At 40.0% G+C, this 18,215-nt stretch overlaps 1 protein-coding gene across 1 annotated transcript; it reads right to left on the reverse strand.

Moving 5' to 3' along the window:
• Positions 1-5,286: 5,286 nt before the first annotated feature.
• Positions 5,287-17,805, reverse strand: PDCL3 (phosducin like 3). Its single transcript, XM_047853627.1, has 6 exons — positions 17,690-17,805; positions 16,189-16,318; positions 13,988-14,078; positions 13,579-13,722; positions 12,586-12,794; positions 5,287-9,180 (listed from the first exon to the last, which is right to left on the reverse strand). The coding sequence occupies exons 1-6, from the start codon at positions 17,693-17,695 to the stop codon at positions 9,038-9,040; spliced, it is 723 nt and encodes a 240-aa protein (XP_047709583.1). The 5' UTR covers positions 17,696-17,805; the 3' UTR covers positions 5,287-9,037.
• Between the last annotated feature and the right edge of the window lie 410 nt (positions 17,806-18,215).

The raw sequence follows: 18,215 nt of genomic DNA on the forward strand, positions 1-18,215 counted from the left end.
ACTGTCACCTTTATTCCCTGCTCCATGCTGATTTTTGAGCTGTACTGCTTTTATCACACCAACTGCCAAAAACCCTGCTTTGGAAAGATATGACATCATCAAAAGGAATGTAGTGCAAGCTAACACTTAATGTGACTACTTGGAGCTGGTATTTCCTGCAGTGTTTGATAAATTGCAGCATGGCTGTGTTTCCCTTGAAAACAGAATATCTCATTCCTGTGAGCTTGCTGTGGGAAACTGGGGCACCTCAGTGCAGTTTGGGAACTGTATTAATTTACACTACAAAACATAACTGTCAAGTGTACTGAACTTCTCACATTTTCTCCCCAGTAACATTGGGAAACCAAAATAGAAAGCCTTTGGGACCCAGAGTCAGTAAGGGGGGCAACCTGGGGCTCACTAATCTGCTCTTTGATTTAGTTACTGCAATTACAGTATAGTCCAAGTACAGCTTGCATTAGTGGGCGTGTGTTTATTGTACTATTTCACTTGGATATCTCAAACCCCAGGATAAAACAAAAAGTTGCAAGTTATTCTTTTCTATAACATTTGCTAAAAGGCAAAGGATTGATTATTACTAACTACAACTCTTTATGAAATATATATGCATTTTTAAATATCTTTAAAAATTTTTCATCACCATCTTACAAAAAGTATTGGGTTTTAAGTTTATTTATTTTGAGAGAGAGAGAGAAAGTGGGGCACAGACAGAAGGAGAGAGTGATTCCCAAGCAGGCTTCCTGCTGTCAGCAGAGACCAAGGCAGGGCTTGAACCCACGAACTGTGAGATCATGACCTGAGCAGAAGAGTCAAACACTTAACCGATTGAGCCACCAAGGTGTCCCAACAGTATTGTTTTTTTTAATTTAAAAACAAAACTGTAGTCATTTTAATAAGTAGGTAAGGAACAGTAGCAGCATTTTTCCTATTAGGAAGCTTGTATTTTCAGTATTTTAAACGTCAATAAACAGAAATGAGCTAGAATGGTCAAGTTAAAATGAGCCACTGTGAGATACCTCATTTGACCAATGCTAAACACGTTTCCCCTCATTTTAACATCCCTGAGGTCAGGGTGCATCTTGCAGTCGCTGTTGGCCTGGGGGAACAACACTGTTACTGCTCGCCACCTTCTGGCTGGATCAAGAAGTGCCAGCATCAAACCTAGCAGAAGATGGTGTCAGAGTTGCACTCTTAAGAGCCCATTTTAGGAATGTCTTAACCAATGTGTTTGCTTCTATTTCTCTTCTTACGTATGCAGCAGAGTGATATCCAACAAGAATTTATTTTTGAATGTCTAAGTTCTTTCAAATATATAAAACAGGACTAATTTCCATGCAAGTTCAGACTCACCTTGTACCACCAGCATCCCACCTAAAAGGCCACACTGTATCTGTCTGCCCAGGTTTTTCTCCCAGGCACAGACATTTGCTCAGTCTTTGTGCAGGCATGACCAGAAGTGCAGGGGAGTTAACGCCTCTGGAAGCAGCCTTTGAGGGTTGGAGGGCAGGACTGGTAAATAAATAACTCAGGCTTTTGTCAGTGGATAGACTGTGCTGCTTCAAAGTCCTAAAGGGATTGAGTTCCTACTGTCTACCTATGGCACTGACCTGTCTCAGCCTTATACTTGCCTTTTCCCTTCCCTGCCACTCTCTCTCAGCTCCCTCCCTCCTGCTCCCTGGAATCGCCTCTCAAACTCTGCACCCAAGTCCTTGGCTCAGGCTCTGCATTTGGACAGATCCAAACTAAGACTTGTGCCTTTTATTACAGACATATGACAGTCAAGAACTGAAAACCACCTTTCTTGGTTACAATTTCCATTTTGCCACCATATTTTTAAAATAAACTTTATTTTTTGGGTACAGTTTTAAATTTACAGAAAAATTAATATAGTACAGATTTACCATATACCCCATACTCAGTTTCCCCATTACATTTTACAATAGTATGGTACATTTGTTACAATTACCAAATCAATATTATCATGCATAATCATTGATGAAGTCTACACTTTATTCAGAATTCTTCTGTTTTTAGCTACTATTCTTTTCCTGTTCTAGGATCTCATCCAGGACACATTACATCTAGTAGTCCTGTTTCCATAGGCACCTCTTGGCTGTCAGAGTTTTTCGCATTTTTCTTGTTTTTAATAACCTTGACAATTTTGAGTTCTGGTAAGCTGTTTTGTAGAATGCTCCTCAATTGGGATTTGTCAGATGTTTGTAAAGAAGACCAAAGAGGTGAAGTATTATTTTCATGACATCATATCCAGGGTCCATACTAATAAATGACTTACCACTGTTGACTTTGACCATGATCACCTGCCTGAGACAGTTTGTCAGGTCTCTGTACTGCAAAGTTACTCTTCCCAGCCACCTTTCCACATTATAAACTTTGGAAGGAAATCATCACATGCAACCCACGCTTAAAGGTGGAATCTCTTAAGTCCAGAGTATCTACATAAATTATTTAGGATTCTGAATGAGAGATGGTTTCTTCTCCAATTATTTATCTACTCAATCATTTATCAGCATGGACTCATGGATTATACTTTGGGTTATAATACATTATTTATTTTGTTGCTCAAAGGGTTCCAGCTTTAGCCACTAGATCTTTTAGTTGCCTCCTTCATCCTTTTGACATATTCTTATCATTGTTGAGTTTTTTGTTTTTGTTTTAATATTTCTTTCCTTTCTGGTGCTACAAGATGCTTCAGGCTAATCTTGTATATTTCCTGCTCCAGTTTTAGAATCAGCCATTTCTCTAGAGCCCTAGCTCCTTTTTTGGAGAACAGTATTAGAAGCCAGTATCTACAGGTCAGGTGTGGTCTTTGACACTAGAGTGTCATTGCTTTTAGGGTCACCTTAGCTGATAGAACAATGAAAAAAATGTGTTTACTAGCCTATGTATGTTCACTATCTAAATATATAATCATCTGTATCTATATTAAGTGAAACAGTTTATACCAATGTCTGCAACCCGAATCCATTACGCCATAGATCATTTTAACCTCCTCTCCTTGCTATCTGTAACCCCACACTTTAGCAGTGAAACTGGACTCTTGCCATCTGCTACTCATTTAATTGTTCAAACCTAGTACATAGTCTAGCACTAACAGAATTATTAACCCATACTACTGTGAGAAATAACTATCAATTAGAGTACAGTGCTTATACAGATTCTTTTGCCTTTCACCTTACAGATTCATTTCCAAGGTTACTTAGATCAGAACCCTTCCCTTGAAACCTCTTCTATTAGGTGGTTTCACACATTTGTAATACAGTTAGATTATTTTATCACATCCTGGATTCCATCCAGGGATCTCCTCTCTAAATGAAATTTTAAAATATGCATACATTAAGACTCACTCTCTGTACTATAAGGTTTATGAGCTTTGGCATATTGTCCTATCTCCACCATTATTGTATCATTCAGAATAGTTTCACTGCCCTAAAAATTCCATGTGCTTTACCTATTTCACCCTTCCACCCTCCCTTAATCCTCTGGCAACCTCTTTTTAGCCTCTCCATAGCTCCACCTTCTCCAGAATGACAAAAAATGGGAATAATATAGTATACAGCTTTTTCAGAATGGTTTAATTCAGTTAGCATCCATGTTTTCTGTGGCTTGATAGCTCATTTCTTTGTAATGCTGAACATTCCATTCTGTCAACATAGCACAGTTGGTTTATCCATTCATCTATTGATAGACATTTTGCTTGTTTTGGTGATTATAAATTAGCTGTTATCAACATCTGTGTGCAGGTCTCTGTATGCATATGTTTCACATCAGTTGGTTAAGTACCTACAAGCATGACTTCTGGATAAGACTATTATTGTTCATTTACATTTATTGTGATTACTGTGTTAGGTTTCCAGCATTTTGGACTTCCTATGGTTTTGCCTTTTGGTTGTTTTGTTTTTGGTCTTCTTTTAAATTAAGAGGTCCCACCCTCCATGCCCCCACTACTTTAAAAGTTACACATTTTCTTTTATTGTTACCTTGAATGAAATATTTCTTACATGTGTATCTTTGCCAACCTCCTAAATCTACTTTTTAAGGGTCTAAGAACATTTGAACTCCAATTAAGCCTTCAACGTGTACCCTATTTTGTCTTGTTTTTTAGATCCATCTTGCTTTTAATATCACAAATAAGGCATTATTTGTACTGTTGTAAGTCAATGTTCATTCAGATTTACCCATATTTTTTTGGTCACGATCCTTTCTTGAACTTCAGACCTTTCAACAGATGGTGGTCCTTCTGCATCACTCATCTTCTAAACTGAGAGTCTACTGATGACAAAACTACTCATTCTGTTGGAAATGTCTATTAATTCTCACTTCCAAAAATATAGATTCACTGGGTATTGATTCTTGGTTAGTAGTTTTTGTTTTTCTTCAACCACTGATACTGGCCATCTTTCTGGGTTTCCTTGCTGCTGAGAAGTCAGTACGCCCTACCATTACTCTGTTTTGGGTAATGACTTTTCTGACTACTTGGACAAATCCAACATTCTGCAGTTTTACACACACACACACACACACACACACACACACACAGTCTGTAACTCGCTTAGGACTTACACAGCTTTCTGAATCTGAAGGCTCATGTCTTTCATTGGTTCTAGAAAATGTCTTTATCTTCTCAAATATTACCAATTTCCAATTCTTTCTAAAACTCTTTTTAAGATTATGCTAGAACTTCTCAGTCTCTCCTCCACATTGCTTTCCTAACTTTTATATTTCTATCTATTTATCTTTGTGTGTTATCTACTGGGTAATCATTTGGCTCTATTTTCCGGTTCGTTCTCTCTTCCATAGGTTGACAAGGGATTTATTTTTATATAAAGAATTCTTATTCCTTACTCTTATTAAACACATATTAAATATATTCATTTTATATCTTATATCTGAAAATTCCACTATCCTAAGTTTTTGCAGGTCTGACTGTACTATCCACTGGCTCTCATTCAGGATACCTTATTTGAGGCATCCCGTGATTTTGTGGGTTTGTGATTTAGGACTATGAGCTCACGTTCCTTTGGAGCTTTATCTATAAAGAGTGTCTGAGGACTACATTAAAGCTCTGTTCTTACAGCGTGGATATACAGTTGCTTTAGCCATGAGCTCAGGGGCATTACCAGCTTAAGATGACTTTAAGAACTTGCTTTGAGAAGTTTTTAAATTTTTTTTTTTTTCCAACGTTTATTTATTTTTGGGACAGAGAGAGACAGAGCATGAACGGGGGAGGGGCAGAGAGAGAGGGAGACACAGAATCAGAAACAGGCTCCAGGCTCTGAGCCATCAGCCCAGAGCCCGACGCGGGGCTCGAACTCACAGACCGCGAGATCGTGACCTGGCTGAAGTCGGACGCTTAACCGACTGCGCCACCCAGGCACCCCAGCTTTGAGAAGTTTTTAGACATCATGTAACATGAGAATTCAAACTGCTTTTGACCTCTGAGAATGCTTTCCTTTCTTGCCAGTTCAGCAACAATTTAAGAACATTAAAAAAAATTATCCAACATTTTGAGTTATTATCAGGTTATTCAGAGTATCTACTCCTTCACACACTGGAAATGCAAAGTCCCTAAAGTCTAATTCATGACATCACTGAAAGGCAACATTGATAAAGTAGAGGTAGAGCATCTAGATTGTTCTTCTGTTTTATCAAGCAAGGTGAAAGTGGTGAGTAGAAAGCTAGAATGGTTGAGGTTTTCTTTGGCGATGGCCAAGTGACATTATCAGGAAATGTGTCAGCTGCTCCTAAGAGAGACCAAGACGGAAGTTACTTCTTTCCCAGTAACCAAAGTCCAGAGAAGGCAGTCAAGAGCTGGATTATACTGGTTCCACAAGGTCATCAGGAATATTATCCTTACAGCTTTTCCTCTATAAAGATGCCCTATAGCCCAAGTAGTCTTCAACCACATCTACACTCCTGTCAGAAAGTAAGGTGTTAAGTCCAAAAAGGGCACATGCCAATCATCTGTCCCTCTGAAGAGGCTTGTCCAGCCAACTTCCCCACCTCCATCTGGCAATCCATGGCTCCAAGGAGACTGGCAGTTTAATCTTTTGGCTGGTCCCATTGCTGCTGGAGTAGAACTGGAGATTCCTGGATACTTGATAGGCAAATAGCAGTCTCTGCCACAGAACCTGAACATTTTCACTGTGTGAGGCTCCACATCAAGGGAGAGACTAAAATCAAGATGGTAATTTACTGCTGGAACAAGTCCTTAAGAACGTGGGAGAGAATACAGTCAAAAGCACAAAGGGAGGGTTTAAACTTGGAGACTAGACACATCTTCACTTGAGACTAAACGGAACAGAAAGAGAAGACAGGACACTGCGCAAGTATGGGATGGTTAAGACTAGAAACAAAGGGGATTCCTTGTAGCATGCAAATGACAAGGTCTCCTGTGGAGGTCACTGAATTGTGGTGGGAGGGGGATGCAGAAGGCAGAAAGCCTGGACCACCTGCTATGGGAATGTAAACAGTATAAAAAATGCTGTTATGTTTATATTTATATAAAATATATAGAGAGATTATTCGCACTTGTCACTTCTGGTCTCATTACATAAGAAAACTGAATTTAAAGCTGGAGGTAATAAATGACAAAAACAATTTAGGCATTGATGACAGAGGACACTCTTCTTAACATTCCTTTCATAACTCTCAAAAAGTGCCTTTCATATCTAGGGTTTTGTTTTTGTTTTTTTGTTTTTTTTAATTAAGAGAGAGAGAGGGTGCAAGTGAACAAGGGTGAAGAGAGAGAGAATCCCATAAGGGGCAGAGAGAGAGCAGGGCTCACCAGGAGTGGGGCTTGTGCTCACCCGAAACAGGGCTTGAGCTCACCCGATGCAGGACTCCAACTCATGAACTGTGAGATCATGACCTGAGCTGAAGTCATAACCGACTGAGCCACCCAGGCAACCTCTAGTACAACTTTTCTGAAGTACTTCTGAGCCACCCACCCTGGAAGCTCTGTGTCAGGTATGTGCCAAAGCAATGGTCTGCAACCTTGGGGAGTGAGGATATAAATTTAGGTTTGCAATGAGATAAGCATATACAATTCATTCACATCCTCTTCTTCCTCTAGAGATGAGGAAAATAAGGAAGAATCAATTTGATTTGATTATATAGTCTTAACTCCATTTCACTTCTCCCAATTATCATCCCAACTTTCCAGAACCATTTCTTACCGCTGAATAAAGGGCTACCTAGCACTTGCTTAACACCCTTTCCCAAAATCCCTTCCTCTGAACACTGAAAGACAGCCTCTAGATAGCCTTCTTGTTTGCTTTCCCTGTGTGGAATTAGATGAACTCAATGCTTAAGGATCCAATTGTATCCCCTCTGTCATGTCACAAATGCCTCACATGAAACAGAAAATTAGTGGTAAATATTACAGCAAAGTCTCCCCAAATTAACTAACCTGTAGAAATTTGCAGGTCACGTTCTAAATCACAACACTCATGTTAGGAGAGAGATGTTTCTCTGTTTAAATCAAGTTCAGTCAGCATGACTAAATAGCTGCCTGGGGCCTGGGTGCCATGTGGCCAGACAGCACTCATCAGCCAAGTCCAGAGGTACCTGAGCTCTCCTTGAGCTCCCACTAAGAGCATTAGCCGGGCATGGAGGCAAGATGATGAAGCAGTTTTCACACTTCCACAGACCAAAGTGGCATAGTGAGTATCTAGAACTACATCCTGCATGGGCTCCAAAGTGGAATAAAGCCTGCTATTTTCCATCACAGTAGGTATTACCCCCCACCATGGTCAAGCACTGTTCTCTCAAGAGTTGTGAGCGTTGCAGTGCTCAGGCAAATGCAGCACTCAAGCTTTTCACCTTTATTCTTCCCACAGCATTTCATTTTAATGTCAGCTAACAATAGAAAATCCAAGAAGGAAGCTCTCCCACAAAACCCATGGAACTGGCATGTGAGTGATAGAACTGACCACGCTTATATCAACCCTGCAATTAAAATTTCATGAAAAATCATTCAAAGTAAATTGTTACATAGAACACATTTTTAAAAGCAGCACTGGCTCTTATGTGTGTAGAAAAATAAATATTCACTAACACGGACACTTCTGACAGATCAAAATGGGTCACAGCTGTTGTTACTCTTTGAATTATAGCAAAAATAAATTTTGCAATATAATCTGAAGGAACTCCAGGCCCTCTAGAATTCATATTTTTAATATTCAAACCCACATTGAGTACTACATCATTCAACACAAATATTAGAGAAAAATATTACCCCTAATTTTTCTGTTAATGTCAATTTGACAAGGGTTAAGTGCTAAGATTCTAGTTCAGAAAACACCTTGCCATTTTTTTTACTGACTGAGATAGTTTATCATTTTATGTGTTTATTATCTGTTTACAAAAAAGAATTTAAGGTGGACTTTTACAGTAATTGGGATTAACTGACATCTCAACAGTCTGAGACAAAAATTATTTTAACTAGAAAAAAACATTTAAGCAAAAATGGCAATAAACTGGAATCATTTAGTTATTGCTTTCATAGGACAACGTTTTATAAAAATTATTGCTTATTTCTTCTAAATAGGACAAATACTAGGATTTTTCCTATCAGTCATTCCTTTAATAATTCTATTGCTAGCCTTATAAAATAAAAATAAATGATAATGTGACTACAAAACTTAGTTTGCAATTATCCACTGTAAAACCTCCTCACATTATTAAAAGACACTCCACATTTCCTCCTATATAGTTAAATGTGGACAAATAGTGAATAGACAGTTTTATAGCTTAAAATACAAGTGAGGAAAACATAGACGTCTGTCATACCAGCAGCTGGTTTTTATTTTTATTTTTTTAAGGAAATGTTATTAATTTAAAAAGGGAGTTCCAAGAAATGTAATAGGATTCCCAGTAATGATTTCTGAGATCTATGAGATTTGAAACGTAATTATAAAAGGCTAAAAGCCAAACACATTTCTACTTTAACCTTTTTCAAAAAATCCAGATGATCTGTCACATCAAGGAAGTTTGGCACATTACCGAGGCCATAGTCTTAGTCATCCTCAGAATCACTGTTCCTTCTTGTGGGGATAGAGCACCGCACCGAGGATAGCAAAGTGTCTTCAATTGGTTTCTTAGGGTTTTCCTCCAGATCTGTCTTGATTGCTCCAGATTCTGACAGTTTCCACTCCAACTCTACGTGACAAAGAAAAGCCAAATCACCTAAGACAGTCAGCACAAGACCCTCGTCCTCAAGCCCATCAAGCCAGTTTTTTTCTAAGCAGAAACTATGATCATCAACATTTGATGACAATTTTAGTGCTACAGTTATAAGGTGCCTAGAAGAAAAAAAAATCAGACCCTTGAGGAAAACAAAATACTTTCAAATGCTTTTTCAGAAGATGAGATATTACATACACAGTAAAACCTTGGTTTGCAAGCATAATTCATTCCAGAAACATGCTTGTAATCCAAATCACTTGTATATCAAAGTTAATTTCCCCATAAGAAATAATGGAAACTCAGATGATTCATTCCACAACGCAAAAACACTCATATAAAAATGATTACAATACTGTAATGTAATATAAAATAATAAAATACAAAATATAAAGAAAAATAAACAAATTAACCTGCACTTAACCTTTCAAAACCTTCGTGGCTGATGTGAAGGAGACAAGAGAGGAGGGTTATGTATAGGACGACTTTCACTATCACTAATGGAATCACTGCTATCTATTGGCTCAATGGACTCTCTGCATGGGAACCATTATATATGCTGGCATGGATGTTGACTACAGTACACTATTAATAAACTCTTGTCATCTACCGTATTTAATGTAACTGGTAATAAAGCAGCAGAGGAAAGGGTCTATATCTGCAGGCAGCCTGACCTAGAATGAAACAAAGCATTCCCAAGCTTACTCGTGTATGGAAAAGCAAAGGACAGTTCATTGGTGTTTTGAAATGACAAAAAATACACTAGTGCCAGTTGTGGGCACCTTCCAATGTTCTGAAAAAACACTGATTTCTGCTAAACAGTGTGGCCTGAGACCAAGCATCTGAAATGATCACCCACAATCCCTCAGACTGAGTGAGAGAGAGAGAGAGAGAGAGAGAAAGAACTACCACTGGCTCAGTTTGATTGTGTGACATTCAGCATCATGTACTACTCATATTGCAAGACACTGCTCGTTTACCAAGTTAAAATTTATTAGAAATGCTTGCTCATCTTGCACAACACTTGCAGAATAACTTACTCGCAATCCAAGGTTTTACTGTATTTGAACCTACATGGTAATTAAAAACCAAAGACTAAACCTGTTTTCTAATGACTACCGCTTCTCAACTTGCACAGTTTTCCAGGAAAGAAATCATCATGAAACGTTCAAAGGAAATACTTTTCACAGTCCTTCTGTCAATCTAATCATTAAGTCTAATTTTAGTTAACAAAAGGAAATTCTTAGGCCTCATGTCCGGCATCTCAGTCTACTAGAGTCAAAGGATAACTGTATGATGACATCCCAGAACTTACACATTTGTCTGAAGTAATAAAAGCAGTACCAAGAAAATAAATCAGTGACTAAAACCTCAATTCCTGTATTTCACTTGTTTATTTATTTTGGGAGAGAGGGGAGCACATGTCCATGCAAGCAGGGGAGGAGCAGAGAGAGGGAGAGAGAATCCCAAGTAGGCTCCACACTGTTAGTGCAGAGCACAACACAGGCTGGATCTCGAGAACCATGAGATCAGAACCTGAGCCAAAATCAAGTCAGACGCTCAACTGAGCCACCCAGGTGCCCCTCACTCTCTTGTAATCAACGAAACTCCACAAGGATGTGAGACCTCATGAAGTGAAATCAAGGGATACATTTTGCATTGCAGAAAAGACTCCAAGCAGAACTAAGGACTACATGAGAGACTACAGCAAACAGCAAACAGGTTTAAGTGATGCTCTGCCAATTAGATAACTCCATTAAAATATGACAACCATTTTATTTAAGTCATATTAATTTAAAATGCTCCATGGAGATCATTAACACCAGTGTTTACAACTCTAGGTACCTCAGTTGAATGTTATGAAAATTCAACAAATTTCTTAAAAAAAAAAAATCTTAATTCTGATTCTTGACTCAAGAATATATTTAAAGCCACCTATACATATATACATACATATATGTATAGGTTTACGTATTAATGTTATTATTCACTTCCACACAATAATTATAAGTTCACTTATCCTCAAATTATTTCTACAAATAAAGACTGTAAGTACTATCGTATACCCCTCTCTGTCCCCTCATGGTAAGATTCAAAACACCAGAGGGGCACCTGGGTGGCTCAGTCAGTTGAGCAACCAACTTCAGCCCAGGTCATGATCTCATGGTTCACAGGTTCAAGCCCCATGTCTGGCTCTGTGCTGACAGCCAGAACCTGGAGCCTGCTTCGGATTCTGTGTCTCCCTGTCTCTCTGCCCCTCTTCCACTCATGCTCTGTCTCTCTCTCCAAAAAATGAATAAACATTAAAAAAAAAAAAAAAGAGTAAGATGAAAACATATAGTTTAGAAATATTTAGAAATGCTGTATGCCTTTGAAGATTTGAATAATGTATAACTGATGTAATATGTGTATGTATGTACACATGCTATACTTATCTCGCAAGTATCTTACATAAAATAGTTACATAAAATAGTATGTAAAGTCACATTTGAACATTTTTTTATTTTATTTACTTTTTTTTTAATGTTATTTATTTATTTTGAGAGAGAGACAGAGAGCACGAGTAGAGAAGGGACAGAGAGAGAGACACAGAATCCAAAGCAGGCTCCAGACTCTGAACTGCCAGTATGGAGCCCAATACAGGGCTTGAATCCATGAAACATGAGATCATCATGACCTGTGCTAAAGCCAGATGCTTAACCCAATTTGCCACCCAGGCACCCCTAATGTTTTTTTTTAAAGCACAGGTGGACACATTATTTCAATGAGTGACTTAGGTGGAAACCCTTGGGCCTCAGGTTCTCTCTTTCATGCTATGAGTATGTACATAGTTCAACACCTCGTGTAACAAGTAGAAAGGAATAAAAGACACGTCCTTCAGGAATAAAAGGATATATCCTTCAGGAGTTAAGAGGCAGAATTCAATAAACTTCTAATTTAACTTAAAAGCCACTAAGACATTCAACTGAGAAAATATTCTTAAACATTTTTATGCATGTCAGTACAAAAAAGTATAAATACCAGTAATATGTTCATGTGAATTAAACAAAAAATGAATGCTGAGATCTTTAGTTGTAACTTAAAACATACCCAACTGTAGGGGCAAATAAAACCTATTAGACATAAGTATTAAATATACATATTTTAAAGTCCATTGTGTCCTCTTTCAATAGAATTATTAGAGCCCAGTTGTAACTGCCCCCAGTGACTCATCTAATGAGAGATTAAATGTGCTTCTTTCCTTTTGACAACACACAGGGGCAAAGATGACTTTGACAAATCATCTAACACATGTCTGTTCAAGAGAAACATCCCCTCATCATCTTTAACATGCACTGGTCATCGATCACATGCCCTAGACCACCTCAAAGAAGCCCTTACCATCTATTGTCAGGTTCATGCCACCAAACACCAGAGGTCCAATAAATTGAGCCTTGATATCTCCTTCAAGGTAAACAAATATCGTAGGCAGATTCCTATCAGGATAATTAGGTATGCAGGTTGTTGAAATGGCTTTGATAAATTTGACATCAGGAAACTTCCTGGCAAGTCCACTGAAGTGCTGATTTATGAGGGCACAGAGGGGAATCCTGTAAAGTAGAAATGGGAAACAACAATGAGCGAGAAAACCTATAAAACAGAAAGAGAAGCAACTGTGATTCTGCATATATATTGGGCAAAGCTCAACTACCCTTCTACCCTATGTAAATGCTAATAGCTTCACAAATGATTCTGCTACTCCAGTCAAGATGATTAAACATTTTTTAAAAAACCTTTCTGATAAGTTCAGGGAAAATAAAGAACTCAAAATCTAAAATGCAATTTAATTTGACTCAGTAGTAACTCAAAAAAACAGCTTCAATGTAAAAGATAATTATTATGCCCACCTATATGAGAGAACATTCAAGATTCAGAAGGAGTGAAAAAGGTCAGAAAGTATTTCCTGCTTTTCAAAAAATTTCTACACAAGTACACAGTAGGAGAATGCAGCTGGAAGTGAGGCACAGCGGAGCACCACTGCGTCACTTGCCTGGAACAATTATTATAAAGGTCACCCCCGACATCTACGAGAATGATTCACTACATGCAATTTTGAAATGCCAGAGTTTCTCTAGAAGGATGAATAAGGAATTCTTTTTCAATAAAAACAATCTTCATTGCTATGATGTAATAAAAAGCATTCTTATTAGTCACAAATATTAATTTGAAAGTCTAAAGACAAAAATTAGGCATTAGGTTTGGGCAAATCAGCAACAAAAACAAAATACTAGTTTAAAAAACAAACAAACAAAACCTCCAATGTGGATTAAGCCTGGGATATCCAAGGCATAAATTCAAATTAACATTTAAGGATAGTGCATAAGGTCAGCTCACCCTTGTTTGTAAAGGTGCAAGATTACCCACAAGCCCTCACCGGCTTTAGTAACTTCTTGAACATAATCCTTTCCTGAGATCTCCAAAACTTCTCCAAATTTATTCTTTAGTTGAGTTGCTTTCCACTCAGCCAGTCTTTGCTGCCTGTACCGCAGAAGGAGGAGAAAGACATCTTACACATCCAGCCCACACGTCCCACACACCTTTCACACAGCAACCTTTATAAAGATCCATGTTTATTTATTTGCCACATGGCAGAAGTCCAAGACTAGTTCACTGAAATCTGCAAATTACTATTTAATTATATAATCCTTTCCAAATGTTATCTCGGTCAGAAAGTTAACTTTTCAAAAGACACACGTTTTAGTGCCACACAAAAAAACAAACAGTCCCTCTGGGTGGCACTAACCTGTACATTTCAATAGCACGTTCATCTTCCTCATTAAACTCGTCTTCATTTTCTTCCAGCTCTTCCAAAGTCATATCTTCATATGTTTTCACTGAATGTAGTTAAGTTAGCAAAAACCAAAATATTTAAAAGATGAACAAACTTGCATTTTGTTTTTCCTCCTTTTCTTTTCTCCTAAAGATGTGCATGCAACACCAATAAAACTCACTCGGCAAAACCAAAATAAAAAATACTGAAGGTATTACACTAGTAAATAAGAACTTAAGTGTGTTTTAAAAAAGATAGGCCTATGTTGGCATATGCAGCAGAACTGACTCTCCTACCTCCATGCAATTGTAGGGATATGAATGAGAAGTTTCCCAAGTTTATAAAACAAGAGAGTTGTATTTGCCTAAACTCACCTGGTCTGCTCTTCAAGCACACACACCCATGACCTGGAGTATTAACAATTCTGTCTCTGAGGACACGGGGGATACCAGTGGGTGTCCTCCCTGGCACACCTTCCCTAGAGTTAAAGGGATTATTACAGGACTTCTGGTTCTTCTCTTGTGAGTGGTAGGTAGGCAGCTCTCTTTCCTTTTAACCAACTGCTACAAAATCTCTATTTCGTTTTTACTGCCATATTCTTGCTTCTTGACATCAAATTAGATTTTTATCCTCCAACCCCAACTCCAACACTAAACAAATTGCTCTTATCAAGATCAACAATGACCTCCACTTCCTGATGGATGAGCAGCATTAATCCAACCCCCCACTGCCTTCTCTTTGAAAGATGGTCCTCCTCTGGCTTGCAGGATGCCGTCCCTCGTCCTACTTCTTTCTATGACCACCCTTCCTTTGAACCTCTGCTGATTTGACTCCTTTTTTTATCTATACCCACTCCCTTGGTTACTGCAACTCATGACTTTATGCCTCCAGCCCATACTTCTCTGATTTGGAGAAAAACATGGCCAACAGCCTACCTATCATCTCTACTGGACTAATAAAAATCTCAATGTCACTGTGTTCCAAAGAGAGCTCCTGATCCTAGCTCCAAACTGCTACTCACCAAGCCTTCCTCATCTCAGTTGGTGGTCACTCCATCCCTCAGGCTGCTCAAGCCCAACACCCTGCAGTCATCTTTCGCTTACTTTTCCTCACGCCCCTCACAGGATCCACCAGAAAAGCCTACTGGCCCTACCTTCAAATTATTTCCAGATCCAACCTCTTCTCACCACTTCCACCAACACCATGCAGGCTGGTCCAAGCCAATCATACCTCCTGCCTGAATTAGTGCAGTAGTTTCTATACTAAACTGTCTACTTCCTGACTTTCTGCCCATCTTGCATGCTCAGTAAGGCAGCAGCAGGAGGGTGCTGCCAACATGTCAATCCTCTGTTCAAACCTCTAGTGATTCCCACCCCACTAGACATAAAAGCCAAGGCCTTTATTAAAAGATACAAGGTCCTCAATGGTTGGACCCCTAGTTGCCTCTCTGAACTTACTACTCTTTCCCAGTCATATTGGCTTCCCAGATGATTCTCTAACATGCTCTTCACTTACTTAAGTAGCTTGATTCAACTCTTAGGTCTACTCAAAGTCACTCCTACTGAGGCTCTTTCTGACCCTATCTAGAATTACACTCACCCCTCCTCCCACCCTTTTGAGGCCTTTCCCTGCTTTATTTTCCTATATTTACTTATGTATTGCTTATTGTCTATCTCTCCCAGTAGAATATAAGTGCCATGAGGACAGGGATTTTTGTCTGGCCTGCACACAACTAAAGCCCCAATGCTTAGAATTACACCTGACAGATGACCATTTAATAAACATTCACTGGATAAACGCTTTCTAATGAATCCATCTCTAAATTAGCTCTAATGTATAAACAGAAGACAGAAGTACTAGCCCCTGTGATCAATGGGACAAAAAGTACAACTCAAGTATTTTCTTCAGGTTTATCATGCGCCCATCTGACACAGACAAGAAATTATGGGAATGAAGGAGGCCTCTGAAGTCCCATTTCTAAAGCCCAGGAAGTTGAAGGTTAGAGAAAGCCTGTGACTTGCCTGAGGTCCCAGAGTTAGTGCCCATTCCAGCACTCCAATCTCTGGCTCCCAATTCCTGCTCAGAGCATCCTTCCACCAAACCACTTAGAGACCTAGAAAGTTGTTTCTTACCCCAGAGAGAGACAGAACAAAAATGAATGTAAGCAAGCTCACCAACTGACTGCTGAAGGACTCGCTGTTCCTCCTCTTCTGCCTCCTTTTCCAGGTCTTTCAAACTTTCCTTTGAGGGCAAGATGCCCTTTTTGCGTAAGATGTCATTCCACTCAGTGTCTGCATTGGGGTCCTAGTGCAAGTGGACCAAGGATACCATGAGTGCAAAGTCCACTATGGAGGGTGTCATACTGAGGAAAGGGTCGAATGCGAAAGGTGGAGGGAAGAGGAATTCAAACCAAATTATACTGTGACCTATTTCTGAGAAAGTGTCACATGACCCACAATCCCTGTTCTTTTTCCTGTCCTTCACTGCACCTTCACTCTGCACCCCCCTAAACATACACACCCAGGAATTAGTCTTGGGTAAATATCAGGATATGATGCACAGATCAGTATCAATGCTGTACCAAGGCTGAGATGGTTTTTCAGTAATTTAATTACTGACTTGGAGTGATTCATTCAACAGATATTAAGTACCCACTATATGTAAATTATTGTAATACATAGTAGGGAAGGATGGTGTCACCTATTTTACAGTTGAGAGAAAGAGGCAGGCAATAAACAAATAAATATACACATATATATATTACACATTGTGGCAAGTGCAATGATCAACAGGCTGCTGACCTAGAGGGTTGCAAGAGGTCTGCATTCCACAGGATAGGCAAGTAAGAAATTACTTTCCAGGCAGAGGGACCAGCATGTGCAAACGGCCCAAGAGCAGAGATACGGAGTATCTCAAAGTTCTGAGTGACTGCAATACAATCAGAAGTAGAATCAGGAGAGCCTGATGCTAGGCGGCTTCATTTTCTTTCACTTTAAGTTTTAGGCCAATTTCATTAGAAAATTCCAGATACGGGGGGAAAGGAGGCCAATTTGACTCTATTTTAAGACTGAAGAGAGAGACCCCAGGGCTGAGCTCTGAAAGCCAGGGAATCTGAAAGGGAGCACACTTCAACCTAAACACCAACGTTAGGGAGAAAGAGGATGTAACTATCCACTCAACCAGCTCTAAGTGGTTTCAGGAACACAGGTTCCGCCACTGTTTCAAGTTATCGGACCTCCAGGTCGGCCCCTTCCCTTCTCCGAGCCTCAGCTTCCACATCCACACAAAGAGCCTGTAACACCCCCACTCAGGTGCCTGTAACACCCCCACTCAGGTGCTACGGAAATTAACAAATAGGAAGTAACCCTGCCAGGTGGGATGCGACGAGTCCTTCACAGGCTTTGCAGGATCTGACCTCAAGAAGAGAGAGCCCCCAAAGACTGAGATTTGGAGGGGTTACAAATGCGGGAGTGTGGAGGCCCAGCCCGCAGTTCCTCGAAGGGACCACGCCCGCCCTCTCGCACTGCGCCTGCGCCGGGCCTAGACTCGTGTGACCTCCCCGGCGTCGGTGGCGCCCAAGCGCTTCCCACAGTCCCAGCCCGGACGGTCCGCCGATGACACGCGGGGCAAACGAACTGCGGCAGTCTCCAGGACTCGGCCCCCCAAGTTCTTTACCTGCATCTTGTCTGAAATCGCTTAAGCCAGGCCCGCCACGGTGCGCCTGCCCCTCAGCTCTTTTCGGCGCACGCGCGCAGCCACTGCCCAGCCTCTTCCCCCACCGCCGCCCTTCGTCCCGCCCCCTAGGAGTGAGCTGGGCGGAGCCAGGGTGTAAGCGAGGCCTCTGAGCCTGCGTACGCTCCTCAAGAAACCGGCGCAGAAGCTGTGCGCAGGAGCGAGGGAGGGTCTGCCTTCTGTCTGCCGGTGCCACTCGCTTCACGTGACCCGGAACCAGGTTTCGGTGCTACCTTATTAGGGCAGGTTTTCATCTTTGGAGAGTTGGGGGTGGATGGAGGAGGTTAATTCGAGGTATGCGCTATATATTGCCGCAGACCCAGTCATTATAAAAGAGGTCATGGCTTTTTCAGTCAGAAATAGAAATGTGATTCAGTGATCTGATGTTAGAATTAAAAATGATGCAGGGTCGTCCGGTATTCACTGGCTGTCATTTCAGCGCAGGACTATGCAATTAATTCATATGGCA

This window comes from Prionailurus viverrinus, chromosome A3, assembly GCF_022837055.1.
Source record: "Prionailurus viverrinus isolate Anna chromosome A3, UM_Priviv_1.0, whole genome shotgun sequence".
In the NCBI taxonomy this organism is placed as follows: domain Eukaryota; kingdom Metazoa; phylum Chordata; class Mammalia; order Carnivora; family Felidae; genus Prionailurus; species Prionailurus viverrinus.